Source organism: Drosophila suzukii, chromosome X, assembly GCF_043229965.1.
Source record: "Drosophila suzukii chromosome X, CBGP_Dsuzu_IsoJpt1.0, whole genome shotgun sequence".
Lineage (NCBI taxonomy): Eukaryota > Metazoa > Arthropoda > Insecta > Diptera > Drosophilidae > Drosophila > Drosophila suzukii.
In genome coordinates this window covers 1,112,912-1,135,315 of record NC_092084.1, presented here as the reverse complement: position 1 = coordinate 1,135,315, position 22,404 = coordinate 1,112,912, and the positions used below count along the sequence as shown (strand labels likewise).

At 42.3% G+C, this 22,404-nt stretch overlaps 3 protein-coding genes across 8 annotated transcripts; 2 read left to right on the top strand and 1 right to left on the bottom strand.

The window, feature by feature from the left end:
- Positions 1-1,106: 1,106 nt before the first annotated feature.
- LOC108015343 (uncharacterized) lies at positions 1,107-15,600 on the top strand. 6 transcript variants are annotated; one of them, XM_036820469.3, is made up of 10 exons: positions 1,107-1,239; positions 2,166-2,302; positions 9,908-10,620; positions 10,985-11,104; positions 11,436-11,516; positions 12,608-12,716; positions 13,042-13,301; positions 13,615-13,671; positions 14,334-14,601; positions 14,670-15,600. In XM_036820469.3, exons 3-10 carry the CDS (start codon positions 10,026-10,028, stop codon positions 15,247-15,249), a joined length of 2,070 nt encoding a protein of 689 aa, XP_036676364.1. In that variant the 5' UTR covers positions 1,107-1,239; positions 2,166-2,302; positions 9,908-10,025; the 3' UTR covers positions 15,250-15,600. The 6 variants fall into 6 exon arrangements, with proteins under 6 accessions (XP_036676364.1, XP_016937237.1, XP_036676367.1 ...); XM_036820471.3 differs by having other exon boundaries at positions 1,117-1,176; XM_036820470.3 differs by lacking the exon at positions 1,107-1,239 and adding an exon at positions 1,608-1,629.
- A 4,013-nt stretch (positions 15,601-19,613) lies between these two features.
- LOC108015015 (kelch domain-containing protein 3) lies at positions 19,614-21,446 on the top strand. Its single transcript, XM_017081242.4, has one exon. The coding sequence runs from the start codon at positions 19,883-19,885 to the stop codon at positions 21,098-21,100; it is 1,218 nt and encodes a 405-aa protein (XP_016936731.4). The 5' UTR covers positions 19,614-19,882; the 3' UTR covers positions 21,101-21,446.
- Positions 21,447-21,529: 83 nt separating this feature from the next.
- On the bottom strand, positions 21,530-22,349 carry LOC108015069 (INO80 complex subunit C). Its single transcript, XM_017081308.4, has 2 exons — positions 22,188-22,349; positions 21,530-22,126 (listed from the first exon to the last, which is right to left on the bottom strand). The coding sequence occupies exons 1-2, from the start codon at positions 22,321-22,323 to the stop codon at positions 21,927-21,929; spliced, it is 336 nt and encodes a 111-aa protein (XP_016936797.2). The 5' UTR covers positions 22,324-22,349; the 3' UTR covers positions 21,530-21,926.
- Between the last annotated feature and the right edge of the window lie 55 nt (positions 22,350-22,404).

Sequence of the window (22,404 nt, the reverse complement as noted above, 5' to 3'; positions counted from 1 at the left end):
TTGGCCGCCAGTGCGGCTTCAAAATACTGGAGCAGCTCCTGGCTCAGAAGGACCCCATCCGCATTCCGGAGTTTAATTTGGCTTGGCTCCAAGGATTGAAGGGCCATATTTTAGGATTTGAATTATGCCATATTATTTAGAATTCCATAAAAGCACGTCTTTGAATTGTAATTTTAGCTAATTCCAAAGGATTATTTGTATTTTAAGTAGAGGAAGGTTTTACACCTTGGTTGATAATTGTTAAGTTTCTATCTTCTATATAAAGTTTTCAATCGTATGGCAGGGTACTATTTGATCTATGTAAAAACGAAATAGTTTGTATTGTATTGTATTTTGCAGTTCAGCGGGGATCAGAATTGTTCAATATTTAATTTAAGCTCTCGCCGTATTATTTAGCTTCACATTTTTGTTCAAAACGCCTGTTGTAACTTTCAGTTAAATCCTAAGATAACTTGTATCCGAGCGTCATTAATTATTAAATAAAAAACTTGTAATTTATTTTTTTCATAACAATATCTGTAAAAATCATTTTGTTTCGTACAAAACTTAAAATGAGAGTATTGCAAAAATGATAAAACACAAAAACCTTGTTTTAAAATCCCCAATAGGAGCAAACTTAATTTGTAATTCCCCTTAAAAATGATTGTGGAATTAATTAATTGCCCAACATTTAGTTTTCAAAAAGCTGTTAGGTTGGAAAAACATAGAAAGCTTCTGTGCATTTTTAGTATGGCAGCGCCGTGAAAGTTTTGGTCTTTGGTATATTTGAACAAACAAAAGTGGTATTTCTCGACATGAATTAACAGAAATGTTAAGATACATCGTTTTCCAACAGCGGCAGAGGCCTGTGTGTTTTTACAAGTGTTTAAAAAGTACGCTTTTTTCGTAGAAAATGAAGCCATTTTAAGACAAGGACGACTCCCCTTATTTTGGCTATGGATTCAAATCAAGTCCGGTGAGATTCCTTTCACATTGGGGCATTAATATATTAATATTTCTGTTATAAAGAGAGGGAGAGCAAATTCGAAATCGGCTGGTGTGACCATCCTCCAACCGCTGCGAAATACGGAATACAGAAAACAAAAATACCGGTCTGCCTTTTTCGCGTTTTTGATTTCAGGGGCGGTTTTCTTCATATCATTAATACCATTTCATTCGAAAATATTCTACTCGCGGGTACGTACCGTTCGTTCTGGTCCAGGTTTCACATCTCTGATTCGCGACGTGCTGAGCATAAAAGTATAAACAAGACAGCGCGTAAAGTGGTTGAAGGGAGGGTTTGTTTTGCCGGCGTTTTGGCGGAGGTGTACGCGCGCTTCTTCCTCCGCGTCCTTCTCACCACCTGTCCCCTCCCCTCCCCCTCTCCCGCACCCTACCTTTCCTGAGTGACGCGCGCACTAACTAAACTAACGGTGGAAATGTGCACTTTATTAATATAAATAGCGCGTAATTCAATACACACACCTAGAGACTTCGTTCGCGAACGTCTGTATCTTTTTTTTATCTTTGTTGCGTGCTTGTTGTTTGCTTTTTGTTTTTGCAAGTGTAGAACAAAAAAATAAAGAATAATGGTTTGAAATTTGAATGGAGTGCGGGAGGGAGACAGCAATACTGGCTGATCAGCTGAAGGTGAACCAGTTGTTGTTTTTGTTTGCCATATTTCAAGTGCAACCCTTTTATGACGTCACTGAGCCCGCTTTGGCGATCAGATGACTCAGGTGCACTGAAAAAAAATCACCTGAAAATGAAGAAACATGTTTGTCAACTTAAACAACAATTTTTGATATGTGTCCGTTTTTATCACTTCAACATTTCATATGGTTCGATCCCCAACTTTCTGCCGTGTATTTTGGAGATCTCACACCTTTCTTAAACTCTGACGTCAACTGGGCAATTTCTAAATTCTCGCAAGTGCTAATGACTGTAACTTACAGAAGGGCATAAAAAACAGAAAAAGGCAAACAAGAAACCGATGTCCGCGCTATCGGTTGATAATGGAACATTGCCCAACTCCCCCTTTTCCACCCACTCTCTGATAAGATAAGATAATCACTCACTGCTCCGCGTGTTTCGCATTCTTTTTTTCCCCCGAGATATGTATTTTTGCGCTGTGCATCAATCAGAATTCTGTGAAAAGTTGTTAACACACACGTTTGTTTTTATAGAGTAGTGGAATAAACCGAGCAAACCAGCGGGTAAAACATAAAACAAATTAAGCAAATAGAAGTGACCGAAGAGGAGAACCGGTTGCAAATCAAGTGGCAAATAAAACACGTCATTTTCGAGGTCTATCTAGCAACAGGTGAGTCTAATGTTCATGATAATGTCTCTAAAGTGTGAGACCCGGGGAACGTGGGGGTGGTAATGCTGGCTGTATGTGCTTTCACCTTTCTTCCGGCGGCGGAATGAGGGCTATTTATAAACCCCACTCGAAGCCTGAGACTCGAACTTTGTTATTTTACATGGCCATTTTTTGGCATTTCTTAGGCATTTTGCTGCTTTCATCGTCTGATGAGATACTGTTTAGCAATTAATTGATACCACAAATAAAATACAAATATCTAGTTTTACTATGATGAAGATGAAGATGGTACTCGATAGTTACTAAATAAGGTTTAGAATTTTCGGGACTTGCAATCTGTTGTATTTTCTGAGGTAGCATTTGCTAACACCTTGAATTACATTATGCATTCAATGCATTCAGTCAATTATTGATCGTACTTGCAACACGTTTTAAACTTAGAATGTACCAATAATAAAATTCGCTTTTTTAAATGTTGGGAATATGAATTCCCCTCAAAAAAAGGTATTCCATAGAACTTGATAACTGAATTTGAATTCGTGCATAACCTTTACTCGTTGAGGGTATATATATCGTAAACAATTTGCTGCCGTGCTGCATTTGAATTTCAATCTAAGCAATTTGAGCAGCAAGGCTAAGTGAGAATAACGATACTGACCCCCAGGGAACCAAGCGAACGATTACCCTTTATGAGTCTGGGGATTTGTTATTTTTCGTACACACTCTGTACACTTCATACTTCTTTGATAGTGGTGTTTGCGTTCTTTATAATTTACTGGGTTTATCTAAATCCATTTCCGTTTCCACGTTTCGTTGTCGCAGTTTATTCGCCATTGCCTCGGCTTTGTTTCTATTTTCTATGTTATTTGTCTGACCTGCATTTTCTCCCTAGCTTTTTCTGCACTTTGTTGTATGTGCGCTGTTCCAGTCGGTGGAAATTTGAACAATTTTTACGAGGCTAAAACATTTGGTTAACAAATTGTATACTCGCACAACAGAGAGCAGAGTGAAGAAACTGAAAAAAGCGTGAGAGGCATCCGAAAATGATCTCATTCTCGTTTGGCTGTGCAGATTATTTATTGTTGCTTACTTAGCACAGTTCTCTTTTTTGTTTTTGGGTATTTCTTCCAGTTTTTTTAGGAAGGCAATTTTGTTGCACATTCTGGGAAATTTTGAAAACAAATTGGGATTCGGGAAAAACAAAAGAGGGAAACAGTATAAAATTTCTTGTATTTTGAATTAGATTACGAACTACGATTTACGTTGAAGGTTTACTATTCGATTTTAAAATTTGTGACACAAATATGTAAAGGTATCCCACTTTCGACCAACTGAGGAACCACTGGAATTTTTGTTTTAAAATGAAATGTTTTTGCACAGAAAGTTCTATTTCAGGGAAAAGTATTCCTGTATGACCGAGTTCGGTTAGGCAGATCTTAAGAAAAAAAAAATAATTTTAAAGAACGCGTATTATTTGTATTTCGTGAGTTTATCAAAAATGCCATTACCCTTTCAGACACCTTATTTATGTGGGGAATACATTGCCGGTCGAGGCGAGACCATCTGCTCCCCTTATAATTATCTGTTCGATGTATTCGCTACCCGGTGTGCGGTTCATTCAACTTGGAAAACCTCCTCCTTCTGCGCCCGATTCTCCCGGTCCGGCTCTGCATTTAAAAATAATTTCCACTGTTTCTTGTTTTGATTTAAGTTCTTCTGTGACTTCCCGATATCGGGGCTACTTTTTACGTGAATGAAATGAGGCATGAGTGCGCTGCAACTGCTGTAAAGTGATACGAAGTTGTCAGTGGGACGAAGGGGAATTCGACCTCATTTTCGTTTGCCGATAAACAAATGCAATTCGAGATGAGCCGCGAATTTCACCGGTCTTTCTGTGCGTTTGGCGGCATATTTGAAAGTTGTTTTTTAATATTAGAGCAGAGTGGATGTGACCTGGATTTGGCAGCTGGTTGTCAGTGCAGTTAATAAGTTGAAGGCTTGTGTTCGACATAGTACATCTTTTTTGTATCGAAAATTAAATATTTTTTGAATTTGTTGTGTATTGGGTTTGAACCGGCTTGCAGATTCACACTCTAAAGATTCCACTAAATCGTTTTCAATACTGAAGATTTTCTGAACCGGTTATGTATTGGGCCTGAATCGGTTATGCAGTTTTGAAGTAGCATTGAGGCTTTTACGCTGACTACCCCCATTATCAGAGCTGCATCGTCGTTTCCAATCATTAACCGCTAAGTAGGTCACTCAATGACGCCCTAATCAGCCTCTAATCGGCGCTCCTTCAACCACCACCACTGACACACTAAGAAACTTTGCCCCCAAAAACCAAAGAAAACCAAAGGGGTTCGCTCCATCGCAAAGGGGTGGAAATGGGGCCTTTCAGCATTTGTAAACTGCATTTTCGATGTGTGTTCCGTGGCCATAAAACTGTCCGACTGGCCATATTGCCATAAGTCGCTCTAATTTATGGAGCACCACCCAAACCACCAACCACCATTCACCATGGATGGCTTTTCTGTGGGGAGGGTGGTGCTCTGAACTTTGCCCCGCTAATTCCCGGAATATTGCCGGCTATTGTGTAACCAAAGGAAACCGACTTTTCTTTTCTTTTCTTGCGTGCTTAGGTTTGAGTTTGTGCTTGGTTTTTACTCATTAATGATTGCATTTCGAGTAGGTCGGTGGATGGGGCCGTGGCTGTGGTTTAAGGCTTGAAAGGTCCATCTGACGCACTATAATTGGTTTTATACCTTGTTTTCCAAGCCCTTTTTAGCCATGCAATTTGAAGGGTTGGTTGTAGGTACCTTATAATATGATTGGTTAGTGTTTGATAATGGAAAAAGGTAGAGCTAATCAGAAACTTAGTTAACAGAACATTACATATTTCTATTTTGCAAATAAAAACTAGTTATTTATATTATTCTGATCTTTCCTATATTTGTATCTGTAGTTCGAATATAATGGAAAAAAATATATTCCGTGCAGCAAGGGAATAAAGAGTGGAAAATGGGGGTTTGGGGGCGGCGATTGGTTATTTAAGGGCAGAGAGAAACAAATGGAACCCACGCACTGCATCAAGTTGTGATCCGCGGCTAATTGATCAAGTGATCCAATCAAGGAATTCCAAATGAATAAAGACGGCCGGGGACAATGACGCACACGATGATGTCGAAACCTGCGCCCTAAACAGAACCTCCAGTATTGCATCAAACCGATCCGAGAAGGGGAACATTATTTTCTCGTCGCCCACACGAGCGACTCAATAAATAGTGTTTGTGAGCCATCTGACGAAAGACAAATAAATCTCGCTATCTGAGTATAAATATTTCTCTAATTTGCGCAACGTTCGGGGAGTGAATCACTGGACGATTAGAAAATCCAGACAAACTGACGACAGGAAACCGTGGATTTTGCTGATCTGTTGGAAACAAATCAGCAAAACTTAGGAAAACATGTGACTAATATCACAAATATAATACATTTTAGTAGCAAAAAAAAAACAAGAAAAAAACTTAAAAACGTAAATAATTTTGCTATTCGTGATATTTCAGTTCCTTCCCAAGCTCAGATTGGTTCGCTTTGAAGGTCAGCTCCCGACTTCGCGACTTGTTTGCCGATTTAAATAATCACAAATGCCATAAATATTGCGTCACAGGCGATAAAAGCCATCACACTGAAATAGTATACTTTATAAAGGGCTGACGTCATCGCTGATTTGGGCTCCTCGAAAAGATCCCAACCTCAAAACGAAACTCAATTAACCGAAATGGAAAAACAATTTCAGCCGACTAAACGTTATTCAGATATGCAAATTCTGATTGAGTTTGTATTCAAATTCTATTGGCAGTTAAAGTTCACGGCAAGAATAAATAATACGATTTGGAAGAGGTATCCCAGATTAATATAATATTGGTTTCGAAATCATAGATCAAAAACACATAAATATTTAAAAAATACTCCAAAATGTTTAAATCGTCAGATAGAAGATATAAAATATTCAAAAAATACTAAAGTTACCAAATCAGATTAATTTTGAAATAAAATAGTTTTGTCGCTTATAAAAAAATACTCAAAAATGTTTAAATATTTACTCTACGAGTAACGGGTATAAATATTATACAGACCAAAAGCAAAATTTATGCAAATTTTTGTTCGTTGTTTTTCCCAAATAAATTAGCCCAATATTTAACCCACAAGAGTTCGAGGAACCTCCTTCAAAAATATTGCTACAAGAATTTCCAAATTGTTTCATAAACAACCGAAAGCGATTCGCCGCCAGACAATTGAGGCATTTGTGAGGCAGGGTGAGAAATAATTTCCGAATGACCTTGGCATGAAACGAAATTATGAAAATGTCCAGAAACGCTGATGGTCGGGGACCATTCAAGTATATTTAGAGCTCGATGGGGCAAGCTGCAGGCATTTCCATATCCATTGCTTAATCGGATAGAACAGATGGGGCGGTGGATGAGCCCTACAGAGGAGCCTCCACTAGGAGAACGAAACAATCGCAGTTGATTGTCAATTAACCATTGAATCAACAAGGTTCGATCTCATCACGTTTTCCGCTGTGAGTCACCCTGCCCGAGTTTACTTTTTACTTATTGAGTCGTATCGGTTCAGAAACTTTGACTTTGAGTCACGTTCGCCCCCCCCGGCTAATGACGCAAAGGGGAAAATTAACTGAAATTATGCGGTAATTAGCGGTTGTTGCTCTGCGGTAGTTAAGTATACGAATAGACGTGTCAATTTGCCTTGCTTTTGGTCTGGGAAAATAGTGAGATGAACTTGTTTTTGATAGGAAACTGCGGAGTTCTCCTTGGCTAAAAAATATCAGACCCCACGCAAAAAAGGGGAACAGGAAATCGCTGCTAAATAAGTGCCTACATATAATATTTTCATGCGTGGGACTCTCACAGCCCACTTTCTGGCTGAGTGTGTCTCACTGGAATGGCACACTGAGATTAAACATGACTATGAATTTAAATAGAATAATACTTAGTAATTGGATAACAAGTTCAAGGACTGCCGATATCATTGAAATTAAAAAGGGTGTAGTCATTACAATATAAAACGGTGAAGTTTGTGACTAGGTGTTACGTTCTATAATTCGGTTCCCAGTGCATGAAAAACAAAAGCCCAAGTTTGTTTCTACCAAAAAATAATACAATAGTAGCAACACCCCAGCTAAAAATACCCTTTGCATACATTTATTAACATTATAAGTTTATTCAATCCAACAATTAACGACCAGTCTCAATTAGGTGGATTTCGCTGTGCGTTGATTCTTAGTTTCGAGTGATAGCTCTATATTAATAGATGTATAGGTGAGTCAAAGTAGCGTCAAACTTGTTGTTTAGGTAAAAATGCAGAGAATAATACCTTTTCTATTATTAAAATTAGTATTAATAAGGTATAAGGTGCTATGACATAAATTATGGAAAATGTGGGAGACCCCCTAGAAAGGGTATTGAAAAACGTAGTTTTGCGTGGGTTGTGGGGGAAACTACTATCGGAAGTAGCATCTGGATCCCTCCTGTTAAAAATGTTGTTTTTGTCCAGCCAAATATGAAATTTGATTTTGTTTGTGTGCTGTGTCTGTGCATTGTTCAATTCTCCATGTAGGAAGTACAAATTTTTGTGTCAAGACACGTGACTGGGGTTCTGTCAACCGTAAAGGGTTTTCGCTGGGGCCGGGCCCTTTGCCCCTTCGGGAGTTACGCATCGCCAGGCACTTGCGATAGGAATTTCCATTCCAGACGACGCCCCAAAGATCGGCGAACTATAAAAACAACGAAAATATTACCCAACGGAAGTGAAGAAATGCATTTGCAAAGGGAGTGTCTCGGGGGCGGGACTGTACCATTTTTGGTGCACTTTATCTTCGCATACTTGTACATGTTTTTGTTTTAATTGAAATTGCAGACGGCAAATAATTTCCGGCCGTGAAATTCGAGTGGTGCACCCTTTGGCGACCGAAGTGAAGAGGGAGGAAACGCTTTAATCTAATTAAGTGAATGGGATGAACGGATAATGTCTCATATATAAGTCTGTGGAGGGGATGGAAACTACAATATTCGCTTAACATCAAAAAATTATATATTAAAGAAGTGTGTAACCCAAAACCAACGGTTATTTGAATATTAATGGACATGACTGCACTAAAAATAAATAAATTGTGCATTCATTAAGTTCATACTTTCAACAAAAAATAAAACAAAAACCAAATTGCCAAAAAAAAATGGAATACATTAACTTGACTAATGTCGTTGTTTTGAAACCCAAACATTTACTACTACACATATGTGCTTGGATTTTCCCCTCATTAGCCGCAAAGTGTAGTTTTCATCTAATGAGTTTCCGCGCAATAATGTTCTTCTGGGACCTGGAATTCCAAGAACTGGCATTTGGGAAATGTAAATTTTTATTTCCTCTGCATTTTCCGCTTTCCGGTCGTCCTTTCACCGGCTCAGTTCATTCGCCTCTCCCTTCCCCTGGGGCTTTCATTTTATTTTTTTGTTTGTCCTATGCAAATTTAGCGGCAGGCCAACCCCCAGGCACCCATTTTCCGCACCCCTCTTCCCCCTTTCTTAGCAAATTTTTCCATCTCTTTCGCTTTTTCCTGGGCGAGTTCAAAAACCTTTTTGTGGCTGCTTGGTGACATTTGGCCGGAAGTTGGCTTTTGCCTTTAATTGCAGGGGGTGGCAGGTGGCTTGGCCAAATGACAACCCCTAGACCAAACCCCCAGTTTTGGACCCCCTTTATATGGTTGTCATGCACTCGGCGTTACCAAGTTCCTATTGATTTTCTTTAGTCGCTCTGTTTTGGTTTCTTTTATTGTTATTATTTCGTGGGCCCGAATCCAAGTCACTGGGTCGCAGTAGGTTGCCAAAAGGGTGGATTTATGGCACCAATTATTTATGAATTCTAAATTTGTTTGGCCCATTGCCAGACAGACAGCGAAAGCAGCCCCGAAATCGGAGGGCGTCGAAGGGAACAGGTAACATTTAATACGACGATGGGTAGGGGAAATATGGAAATGCGAATCGCTGGCTAAAAATAGAGGCACACAGTAAAGAGTCTTCGAAAGTGCAGAGCTATGGGTTCTTAAAATGTTTAATTTATCTATTATGAAACTGGAAGTATCTGAAAGCCAAAAAACTTGTATTACTTTTTATACCCGTTGGTCTGATTTCAATTTTTACAAAATATTAAAACGCTTTCTTCTACTTGTTACATACTTTCCGACGAATCTAGTATACCCTTTTTTTCTGGGTTACAACAAATATTTGTTGAGCTTTTAAAGTAAAAACCATAATATATTAGGACAAATATTTTATAATAATAATAATACTAAAAAATTATAATTACTTTAAGTATAACTTTTCTGGGTTACACATTCTTATATTTAAAAGCTTTTTAAATAAAGGCTATAAGTAATTATAAAAAATTATAATTCAGTTAAAACATTAAATATGAAAAATATGATATTTTATCATTACATGGAAAACAATCTTAATAGTATTTATTAGCACGCCTCACTTTCCACCAGTCACTAATGACAGTCAACTTTTGCTTTTCTTTCGACAGCAACAGCAAGTTTGGCCTCAAGGACGTCGCCGGAGCAGCGGAACCGTATCGGATCGAAGGGGCAGCAGTTCCAGGAGCAAGAAGCAGTGAGCAGGAGGAGAAGCAGAAGGAGCACACCATGTCGGAGCGCAGGAGTCACATACAGATGGCACCGCCACCGCCGCCCCCCAAGCCAAACAAATCGCAGACAGCCAATGGGAATGGAAGTGGAAATGGAAATGGCAACGGCAACGGCACAGGCAACGGAGTCCTGCCGAATGGCAATAAAAACTATGGCAAAATTGTCGCAGGCCAAACCCAGGAGCCCGACCAGCTGGATCAGAACTCGAGCGGCGTTCAGAGGAGCCAGTCGCCACCACGCACAGAACAGGTCGTGATGACGCCCCGCGGAAAGACGGCCAACAGCACGGTGATCCTCATCGAGCGCAAGCTGGTCGATGAGATCAACGACCGGGTCCATGTCGCCGGCGGCGACCACACGGGCATCATCATCAACAAGGACACGGTGGCGGGCCAGAAGAGCGCCAGCAAGGCGGCCGCCCTGTCCCTGGAGTTCCGGGTCTTCCTGGTCAGCGCCAACACGGGCAAGCACTCGCAGGAGTCACGCACGCTGAGGTTCTGGTTTAGGGACTGGCTTACCAACGACGAGAAGCAGGCCCACATCGCTCAGGACTTCTTCAAGGAGCTGGTCAGTCCGCAGGACTTTCCCAGAGGTGCGTTGGCATTGTGCTGGTAAAAGGTTTATAGGATTTGGGACCTCCTTAAATGGTTCCTAATAGTGTGCTACAATATTTTTTGAACGGCCGTTCTTAATATACATTTAGAGGCCTTTTAAAGTGCTATCATATCTCTAGAGTCTTCAGTTTTTTTGTCATTGATTTACTTTTAAAATTTAAGTCTCTTGGAATGTTATCCAAAGGAATTTCATTTTGAAATTAGTCGGTCGAACACAAATGTATAACAATTTGCTGATTTTAGCTTTTGGCGCTTACGAGACTGTAAGAATCTAATTTGTTCGTTCGGTCATTGTTAAATAGTTTAAGGCTTTATTTATTTAGTTTTCATTTCACCCTTCAGACTATGTGGGATTCATCAAGAAGATAATGAAGCTGCTGCAGCACGGATACTCGGAGATCCAGTCCATCGAGATTGAGCTGCGCATCCTGGAGGAGACCTCTGCACCGCCCTCGCGACCACGTGAGTATCGTCCAACTCTGTTTATAGGGATGTGTAAGAAGGGAACTTGGCATAAACATAAAAACATCATCTGGAATCCCTTAAGAAGGCGTTTCAAAGGATGCAATTATGCATTTTACCCTGGAACTTCGGTGTAAAACTTTTGATTGCATTCTTTTAGACACCTTGCTTGGAGATTTCAATGCATGGTACTCTGTGAAAATCAAGTTCCAAGCCTAACTTACCTTCCGAGTATAATCTACTGACTGTACCATCCAAAATTGACTTCTCATCTGAACCGAACGACTCAATCTATCCTCTGGGCTGTGCGGGTGGCTTTTTTGGCGATCAGCCCGGGATGGGTACATCATCTACTGCTACGGCGACTGCAACCGGAAGTTCGAGGAGGCGCTGTTGGCGCAGCGGAAGACAGGTGACGGCGACAACCTGATGAAGGCCATTTGGCTGGACATGTACACCGAGCAGCTGAGCGCCCGTCGGAAGTGAATGGGGGATTCCCAGTGCTCCCGTGCTCGAGTGCTCCCACAACTAATCATCTAATCCGCTCTACGAACTCCGTTTTGTATCCGCTTCGTTGCACTTCTCCTCCTTCCTCAGCCATCTTTGTTGTTCCTTGTTCGTTTTGTTCTTCCTTTTGTACTAATGCACGCACTAAAAACTCACGAAAAAATGCATAAAGTATATGTATAAAAAAGTGTTGTGCACTCCAAAGAAATAAAAAAAAAACAGAAATGTAATAAAGCGAAATAAAATAAATGCCTTGCAAACTGTTGAGGTTTTTAGGTGGCTTTGTGTGCTAACAAAAGGCTATTTGTAAGGGCCAAACTTTAGACATTCCGAGAGGTAGAGGATCTATATTCAGTTGGTTTCCCCTGAAGATATGGCTACCCAACTGTTCCTAACTTCTATAATTAGTTCAACAAAAACTAAACGAAACCATAATGATTATCGTTTTGATAAAGAGAAGAATCCTGACCTGACGCTTCCAGTTATTGTTTTATATTTTACGTTAAATTTAAACCAACATTTGTCCTTGGGTTGTCGATAACTCTTGCTAGAAACCGCAGAAGATAACATACAAAATGAAGAAATTATAAAAAGACTAGGTTTTGCTTTCCACTATCGCTGTTGCTCCAAGGCTATCATTTGAATCTGATTTTCCCACCGCCACCTTCGCTACTTTCAAAGCCCCAACCAAAAGCTTTCAAACCCCCTCCAGTTGTCCTCAAAAGGCAGCCCTTACCTCAAGTGTCCAATTTGTCTGCCGTCTGCAATTAAAATCTGACATCCGCTGCTTGAGCACTTAATTGACCCACCTGCCAGCCGATGTCTGTGTGTGTTTTTTCTTTACTAACAGACACCGCCTAACCAGCCACGCCCACCGCTCAGAGTAGATGTCATTGCTCGCTAACAGAAATCCTGGCTAAATGAATAACCATTTAAAAAGGGGACTCATAGACATGTGCTTTAATCGTGTGTTTCCCTCACCTCTTTTTCCCTCAGTTTCCCTAGAGGAATCCCAGTTCGAGTCTCCACCGTTGACCCAGGAGAAGGTGCTGGAGCTCATCGAGCAGGCATATCCCAATCCCGTATCCCCCGAGGATCTGGCCAAGTGAGTAGTTGACCAAAGTGCTAAAATATCCAATGGAAAATTATAGAGCTGAGGTCTTCTTGCCTCTTATATAGTGGGTTTAGTACACTGATACAAAAGTGTATAAGAACTATACTCGTTTTAACGATATTCCATGAATTTTTAACTTTGATATAATTTTGGTATAAACTATTGAAGGCAGGAATTTCTATTTTTCATTATTCATTGGTAAAAGCGATACAATATGTTAATTGATCGAGTTGAAGCTGACAGTTTTTGATACCTACCAAGATAGTACTAAAATGGATTCATAAGCTAGAGTACTAAAATATTTTCCTTTTCGCAGGGACTACGGCTGGAGCGAGCAGGATGTCCTTCTGGTGATCAAGTCGCTGCAGGAGCGCGGCCTGATCAAGTCGATGGAGTACAACGCGTACACCCGCATCCACCACGAGGACAAGGAGATCAAGGTGGTCAAGCAGATGCCCACGATCGCCTCCAACAAACAGCCCACCATCGCCATCATCACGGCCCAGTACTGCGAGAAGCTCGCCGTGGACGCGATGCTCGAGAACAAGGAGACATTCGTCCGATACACCACTGTCGGTAGGTTCAGTTCGATAACGAACCGCAGAATCGCTCGATTACAGATTGCCAATATCGTTTGGCGATTGGCGTTGGAACGAGACTCGTCGACTTCTCCCCAACTCTTACTAATCGAACTCTTGCCTAACCATCTTTTCTCTGTTTCTCTCTTTCCCTTTCTGTTCCCTAACCTCGACTCCGGTGGCCAAAAAATCACGAAAATTTCGCCATTACGAATGAATTTGCATACAATTTGGCTGATTGTTTGCTTGTCTGCAATATAAAAAAACATTTCACCTACCCCTGAATCCAAAAATACAAACCTATGTAACAGATTCCGATCCCAATCTAACGAACTCACTCAGAAAGTCCAAAAAGAAACGAAGATTCGGTAAGCCAAATGTCCAGAAACCACATCAAAATTCAGAAGCACCCATAAATCAAGGTCAAGTTCATAGGTTTCTAAACGTGTTTAATAGTAAGGTTTATAATAATAAAATTAAAATTAAATCATTAAGTAGTACGAATATTTTGAATGTAGCCCATGTGCACAGTAAACACTCGGTTCGCAACTGTCAAGTGTGACCTATGCTCCAATGACTTACCGTAAACTTGGGTAGAGAGTAGAAAGTTATGAACTTGGCCTAGAATAATTTGATTTCTTGTCATTTTCGTGTCCTTTTTGTGTGTGTTGTGTCGTCGGTTTTTGGTTTCATTCTATTTGGTTGTTGTTATGGTAAAGGATTGTCCTAGGTTACACGACCTTATTTTCTCGTATCACCGTCAGACGGATTGATTAACTCCGTCACGCACTTGGTGAATTGGTTAACCATCAAAATACATATCCTGTGTTTAAAACAAAATTATTTTTTAAATTACTACAATGTTTAATTTTTGAAAAATAATGTAATAATTTGGTTTATTTTACATATTTATTCGTTATCTTTCTCATATCATATCTGATTGGTGTATATTGGTGTATATTATTGTCCTGAGCGTGAACCACTGTCTGCCCCAAAACCCACTTATCAAGGTCTCCTCTCCATTCCGCAGGCGAATCGAACGTTTATACCCTGGGTAACATTGGGGCGCACAGGATCGTAAGCACCAAGCTCCCGTCGGTGGGCAGCAACCGGGAGGCGATGACGGCGACGGGCAACACCACCACCCGCCTGTTGGGCACATTCCAGAAGGTCGACTTCGTCTTCATCGTGGGCGTGGCCGGGGGCGTGCCCCACTACACGGACTACAAGAAGCACGTACGACTGGGCGACGTGGTCATCTCGTACGTGGACAAGCAGCGGGCCCTGATCAGCAATAGGTGAGGCACTAGATCGCATTTTATTGGGTTATCTTTGCGAATGTTCCCCCCATTTTATGCCAAAACAGCAAGGAGAAACCGTATGTGTACTTGTACAAGAGCGGCGATGACGTGAAGACCTACTTCCCGGTGAACGACTCGCTGCAGCAGATCGCCGAGAGTCTGCAAGCCAACATGCAGGTAAAGAGGCCGTGGGAGGATTACCTCAACCAGGCCCAGGAGGCGCTGGCCCACAAGACGGAGGCCGACTTCAATCGGCCGGACGCTCGGACGGACAAGCTGTTCATGAACATCGGCAACAACGAGGTGATCGAGGTGGCCCATCCCATTGCCGCCGACGAGGTGGACGGGGTCAATCGCCTGCGCCTCCACCTGGGACCCATCGGCTCCGGCAGGGATCTGGTGAGGAGCGACGAGCTCCGCACCCAGTTCGCCAGGAAGTACGGCCTCCTCGCCACGGATGTGGAGATGAGCAGTGTGCTGGACAGCATCATCGGCAACTGCCGGGAGAGCTTCATTCTGGTGAAGGGCATCGCCGACTACAAGGACGGCACATCCACCCGCAAGTGGCAGAACTTTGCAGCCATTTCGGCGGCGTCGGTGGTCAAGTCGGTTATCTGCGGCATGGATGCGCCCACGAACGTCTAGGAGGCGGGAATCTCGAGTCCCCGACTTCCTCCATTCCCTATCCCCCCTCGCAGTTCTAGCACTTGATTCGATTTTCGTACCCATCCCGCAATGGCGTGTCTTTTTTTCTGAAAATGCGGACCGGGCCTTGGGACCACAAGCCTTTGTAAACCAAAATGTGCAGAGATTGCATCGTAATAATGTATGTATGTTCGCGTAATATTGTATTAAATGATTTCTTGTTATTTATTTTGTTATAACTTTTGTACTACAACCAATCTAATTTACACACAAACACTTGACGTATATAAACACCTATATACAGCAGAAAATAAATATCGCAACTAAGCTTGCAAAAACTATATAAAAATACTTATTTTGGCTATCATTGCGCAAAATGAGGTCGGAGTAAGGAATGTCATACCTCGTTGAGCTCGTAATTAAATTCCCAATCGATTGGCATTCAAACCCGGAAACTTTAATTTTTGAACGATTTTCGCAAAAATAGACGATGTTACCCCTTATAAAAAATGTGAAATTTAGTCAAAAAATAAATTTCCCGGAATGTGATGGGGATCGAAAGCCTAGGTTGTTAGCTGCTCAAACCAGTTAGTCTTTCAGCTGTGCTCCTCGGTTTGACCAAGTTACGACTGAAAAACTGCATGAAATAATGGTATTTTTGTCGGAAATCCTTCTACCTGTTTCTGGACCCAAACAAACTAGGTTTTTTAGCAATAATTTTGCGAATTGACGTCGTAATAGGAAACGCCATACCTCGTTGAACTCGTAATTAAATTCCCAATCGATTGGCATTTAAGCCCGGAAACTTTAATTTTTGACCGATTTTCGCAAAAATAGACGATGTTACCCCTTATGAAAAATGTGAAATTTAGTCAAAAAATTAATTTCCCGGAATGTGATGAGGATCGGAAGCCTAGGTTGTTAGCTGCTCAAAACAGTTAGTTTTTCAGCTGTGCGCCTCGATTTGCCCAAGTTACGACTGAAAAACTGCCTTAAATAATGGTATTTTAGTCTGAAATCCTACTACCTTTTTTTCGACCTCAAGAAACTAGGTATTTTGGCAATCATTTTGCGAATTGACGTCGTAATAGGGAACGCCATACCTCGTTGAACTCGTAATTAAATTCCCAATCGATTGGCATTCAAACCCGGAAACTTTAATTTTTGACCGATTTTCGCAAAAATAGACGATGTTACCCCTTATGAAAAATGTGAAATTTAGTCAAAAAATTAATTTCCCGGAATGTGATGAGGATCGGAAGCCTAGGTTGTTAGCTGCTCAAAACAGTTAGTTTTTCAGCTGTGCGCCTCGATTTGCCCAAGTTACGACTGAAAAACTGCCTTAAATAATGGTATTTTAGTCTGAAATCCTACTACCTTTTTTTCGACCTCAAGAAACTAGGTATTTTGGCAATCATTTTGCGAATTGACGTCGTAATAGGGAACGCCATACCTCGTTGAACTCGTAATTAAATTCCCAATCGATTGGCATTCAAACCCGGAAACTTTAATTTTTGACCGATTTTCGCAAAAATAGACGATGTTACCCCTTATAAAAAATGTGAAATTTAGTCAAAAAATAAATTTCCCGGAATGTGATGGGGATCGAAAGCCTAGGTTGTTAGCTGCTCAAAACAGTTAGTTTTTCAGCTGTGCGCCTCGATTTGCCCAAGTTACGACTGAAAAACTGCCTTAAATAATGGTATTCTAGTCTGAAATCCTACTACCTTTTTTTCGACCTCAAGAAACTAGGTATTTTGGCAATCATTTTGCGAATTGACGTCGTAATAGGGAACGCCATACCTCGTTGAACTCGTAATTAAATTCCCAATCGATTGGCATTCAAACCCGGAAACTTTAATTTTTGACCGATTTTCGCAAAAATAGACGTCGTAATAGGGAACGCCATACCTCGTTGAACTCGTAATTAAATTCCCAATCGATTGGCATTCAAACCCGGAAACTTTAATTTTTGACCGATTTTCGCAAAAATAGACGATGTTACCCCTTATAAAAAATGTGAAATTTAGTCAAAAAATAAATTTCCCGGAATGTGATGGGGATCGAAAGCCTAGGTTGTTAGCTGCTCAAAACAGTTAGTCTTTCAGCTGTGCTCCTCGGTTTGACCAAGTTACGACTGAAAAACTGCATGAAATAATGGTATTTTTGTCGGAAATCCTTCTACCTGTTTCTGGACCCAAACAAACTAGGTTTTTTAGCAATAATTTTGCGAATTGACGTCGTAATAGGAAACGCCATACCTCGTTGAACTCGTAATTAAATTCCCAATCGATTGGCATTTAAGCCCGGAAACTTTAATTTTTGACCGATTTTCGCAAAAATAGACGATGTTACCCCTTATGAAAAATGTGAAATTTAGTCAAAAAATTAATTTCCCGGAATGTGATGAGGATCGGAAGCCTAGGTTGTTAGCTGCTCAAAACAGTTAGTTTTTCAGCTGTGCGCCTCGATTTGCCCAAGTTACGACTGAAAAACTGCCTTAAATAATGGTATTTTAGTCTGAAATCCTACTACCTTTTTTTCGACCTCAAGAAACTAGGTATTTTGGCAATCATTTTGCGAATTGACGTCGTAATAGGGAACGCCATACCTCGTTGAACTCGTAATTAAATTCCCAATCGATTGGCATTCAAACCCGGAAACTTTAATTTTTGACCGATTTTCGCAAAAATAGACGATGTTACCCCTTATAAAAAATGTGAAATTTAGTCAAAAAATAAATTTCCCGGAATGTGATGGGGATCGAAAGCCTAGGTTGTTAGCTGCTCAAAACAGTTAGTTTTTCAGCTGTGCGCCTCGATTTGCCCAAGTTACGACTGAAAAACTGCCTTAAATAATGGTATTCTAGTCTGAAATCCTACTACCTTTTTTTCGACCTCAAGAAACTAGGTATTTTGGCAATCATTTTGCGAATTGACGTCGTAATAGGGAACGCCATACCTCGTTGAACTCGTAATTAAATTCCCAATCGATTGGCATTCAAACCCGGAAACTTTAATTTTTGACCGATTTTCGCAAAAATAGACGTCGTAATAGGGAACGCCATACCTCGTTGAACTCGTAATTAAATTCCCAATCGATTGGCATTCAAACCCGGAAACTTTAATTTTTGACCGATTTTCGCAAAAATAGACGATGTTACCCCTTATAAAAAATGTGAAATTTAGTCAAAAAATAAATTTCCCGGAATGTGATGGGGATCGAAAGCCTAGGTTGTTAGCTGCTCAAAACAGTTAGTCTTTCAGCTGTGCTCCTCGGTTTGACCAAGTTACGACTGAAAAACTGCATGAAATAATGGTATTTTTGTCGGAAATCCTTCTACCTGTTTCTGGACCCAAACAAACTAGGTTTTTTAGCAATAATTTTGCGAATTGACGTCGTAATAGGAAACGCCATACCTCGTTGAACTCGTAATTAAATTCCCAATCGATTGGCATTTAAGCCCGGAAACTTTAATTTTTGACCGATTTTCGCAAAAATAGACGATGTTACCCCTTATGAAAAATGTGAAATTTAGTCAAAAAATTAATTTCCCGGAATGTGATGAGGATCGGAAGCCTAGGTTGTTAGCTGCTCAAAACAGTTAGTTTTTCAGCTGTGCGCCTCGATTTGCCCAAGTTACGACTGAAAAACTGCCTTAAATAATGGTATTTTAGTCTGAAATCCTACTACCTTTTTTTCGACCTCAAGAAACTAGGTATTTTGGCAATCATTTTGCGAATTGACGTCGTAATAGGGAACGCCATACCTCGTTGAACTCGTAATTAAATTCCCAATCGATTGGCATTCAAACCCGGAAACTTTAATTTATGACCGATTTTCGCAAAAATAGACGATGTTACCCCTTATGAAAAATGTGAAATTTAGTCATAAAATTAATTTCCCGGAATGTGATGAGGATCGGAAGCTGAGGAAGCTGTTCAAAACAGTCGGTCTGTTTGTTGTGCGAGGGTCAAAATTTTAACCCATTTTCATGTTCGATTGTTTAGTTTAAAATGTTTACAGAGTTGGTGGTCCCTCCGCATGCCGTTCTTACAGGAGCATTAGTTGAAGTGGTGGATGCAATTACACGCGTTGGTTTGCTGGTGATCGAGGTAGTGCTGCTAGTCACGGTGGCTTCTCTGGGTGTTGGTTTGGCCACAGCTGCTGAGAAGATAACAAAGGGAGCAGGTGAAGCGGATGTGGCTGCTGCAGTGGTTGTGGTTTACATCCCAGTGGAACTAGCTGCATTTTCAAAAGGATGTGAAAATGTTATCGATAATTTCTCATCACAATGGATCAGTGGAGCCCGACCATTAGCACGAAAGCAGCTGGGTGTTTTTCGAATTGTCGTCACGCGCCCATCTCTACGAAGCAACTACAACAATAAAAAGCCCAATTTTTTTTAGCAGCGGAGCGGAGCGTTTGGTATCAGTATCAGCGTTTGCGTTTACACCTGTGTGGCCTTCAATCGCTCGCACCTGCACCCCCGCCGCCTCCTGCCTCCCCCCGAGCCCACGAAGAGAACGACAACTGCGGCGCACTTGCTTTCCTTTGTGTGCTTTGGCTGTTTCGGCCCAAGGCAAGAGCCCCAGCCTCAGTCCCAATCTCCTTGGTGCTCCAATTGGGCAAAATGCTGTGGACGGTGCACCTGGACGGCGGGCCGCAGCGGGTCAATCACGCGGCGGTGGGCGTGGGCGACTTCATCTACAGCTTCGGCGGCTACTGCACTGGATACGATTATCGGTACAACGAGCCCATCGATGTCCACGCCCTGAACGCGCACACAATGCGCTGGACCCTGGTGCCCCAGCAGTTGGACGCCGCCGGGGTGCCGCTAAAGTATCCTCTGGTGCCTTTCCAGCGCTACGGACACACGGTGGTCGCCTACAAAGAGCGCATCTACATCTGGGGCGGACGGAACGACGAGAACCTCTGCAATGCTCTCTACTGCTTCGATCCCAAGACCGCCCAGTGGTCGAGGCCGCAGGTTACCGGGTGCCTGCCAGGGGCGCGGGACGGCCACTCGGCCTGCGTCATCGGCAACAGCATGTTCATCTTCGGCGGCTTCGTCGACGAGATCAACGAGTTCAGCAGCGATGTGCACAGCCTCAATCTGGACACCATGGAGTGGCGCTATGTGCAGACTTTCGGCGTGCCGCCCAGCTACAGGGACTTCCATGCGGCGGTGGCCTACGAGCAGGAGCGCATGTACATCTTTGGCGGGCGGGGCGACAAGCACAGTCCGTACCACAGTCAGGAGGAGACTTACTGCCACGAGATCGTCTACCTGGACATGAAGACCAAGGTCTGGCATCGCCCCTTCACGGCCGGCAAGGTGCCCGTAGGCCGTCGCAGCCACAGCATGTTCGTTTACAACAAGCTGATATACGTCTTCGGCGGCTACAATGGCCTGCTGGACCAGCATTTCAACGATCTGTACACCTTCGATCCGCGCACCAAGCTGTGGAACCTGATACGGGCCAACGGCAAGGCGCCGACGGCGCGGCGCAGGCAGTGTGCCATCGTGATGGGCACCAAAATGTTCCTGTTCGGCGGCACCAGTCCGAGGAGCGGCTCCTCCAGCGGCTCGCCATCGGCCGGCGTATCGCCCACTCAGGAGGCGGGCGGAGCAACTGCGGCAGGCGGAGTTGTTCCGCCCGGCCTGGCGCTCATCGACTACAGCGATTTGCATGTGCTCGACTTTGAGCCCACCCTGAAAACCCTGGCCACCATGGTGGTGCTCAAGCACCAGCTGGACATCTCGGGGCTGCCGCGGAGCTTCCGCACCGATCTGCAGATGCTGACGCAGCCGAACAGTATTAGCCGGCCCATCAACCAAGCCGGCTAGCATCCAAAGCGGTAGGGGAAAAGCCCGAGTCGACTGCCACAAAATGAAGAAGGGGGAAAAAAGGGGAGACGCATCACGGAGCCACTAGTCCGTTTCTTTGTATTTGAAACCATTGGAGGAGCAAGCTCGAATTACGTTTACTGGAGAGATGGCGAAGGGAGAACCTGAGGGAGAGAGAAAGGGAGAAGCCCCAATAATTACGAAAGTTTTAGAAACTTGCTTTTGGTACTTCTGATAGCTGCTAAATAATACACAATAACGATGATTATGCGAATGATATTAAAATATAAATGTAGTTCGTAAAACATTTATAAATCGTCCTTAAATAAAAACTCCATTAACTTTATCATCTGCTTTTACCAAAATTAGGATAATAATATATAATATTTAAAGCCCACGCAAACAAATTACCAACCGCAAGCTGGCACGTAGTGGTTGTCAAAATATTTATTTTCTCATTATGACCCTATGTATGTGTGTTAATTTTGACAATTTGCATGCCTGGCTTATCAAAGCCAATGTTACAGTCAAATATTAGATAGTAATAATACAAGTATCTACGGGTTTCGAGGTCGCAATAGGCTTGGGGCTACAGAGATCATCCCTTTCTGGGTAGGCTATCTACATATATTGTAATCTTGGATGTTGTTCCCTAGGTTGTTGTCCCAGTCAGGAAGCACTCAGCCAATTGTTTGGAATCCAACAGCCTCGCACGCAATGCCAGTAAAAGTAAAAGGCCAGCAGCTCCGTAATTGGCTATTGTGATTGGCAGTAAGATCGCGAGGCCTCGGGCGGAACGGGATGTATACTATATAGATCGAGGTGACTATCCAACGGCGCTCGTATAGCCGCGCACCGTGAGATAGCCATTGATGATGTCCGAAGGCATGTGCTGCATGGACGCGTACTCGTCGGCGTTGGCGAACCGCAGTTTCGTGTGCGGATCGGCGTACGGAGCGGGCAGCCCACTAATGTCCGAGTACTTTTTGGCCGGAACCAGCGAGGGCGGTGCATTGAGCGTGAAGTCTGCGAAATAGAGTGTGCAAATATAGGTTAAGTGGCCAAATCCCCGCCTTCCGGTACTCACAGGTGGGTCTTTCGGCGGGCAGCTTCAGGTTCCGCTCCATGTTGCTTATCTGCCGCAACGGGCGGTACACACAGTTCTTTGGAAATGCAAAGGGACGCTTAAAAGATCGCTTGGGCTTCGTCGAATTCGCTTCCATGGTCTGCTTTAATTGAGATGGCAAAATCATGGTAAGCAAACCTATCGATTTTGCTGGAGATGACAACTTATTGTTCGGTAA

Bases quoted from the DNA above. Each gene is read 5' to 3' on its own strand.
- LOC108015343 (XM_036820469.3), top strand. From the start codon at position 10,026: ATGTCGGAGCGCAGGAGTCACATACAGATGGCACCGCCACCGCCGCCC. The intron at 11,105-11,435 runs GTGAGTATCGTC...TTTGGCGATCAG, and splicing joins TGCACCGCCCTCGCGACCAC to CCCGGGATGGGTACATCATC. The intron at 12,717-13,041 runs GTGAGTAGTTGA...TCCTTTTCGCAG, and splicing joins TCCCCCGAGGATCTGGCCAA to GGACTACGGCTGGAGCGAGC.
- LOC108015069 (XM_017081308.4), bottom strand. From the start codon at position 22,323: ATGGAAGCGAATTCGACGAAGCCCAAGCGATCTTTTAAGCGTCCCTTT. The intron at 22,127-22,187 runs GTGAGTACCGGA...TCTATTTCGCAG, and splicing joins GCCCGCCGAAAGACCCACCT to ACTTCACGCTCAATGCACCG.
- LOC108015015 (XM_017081242.4), top strand. From the start codon at position 19,883: ATGCTGTGGACGGTGCACCTGGACGGCGGGCCGCAGCGGGTCAATCAC.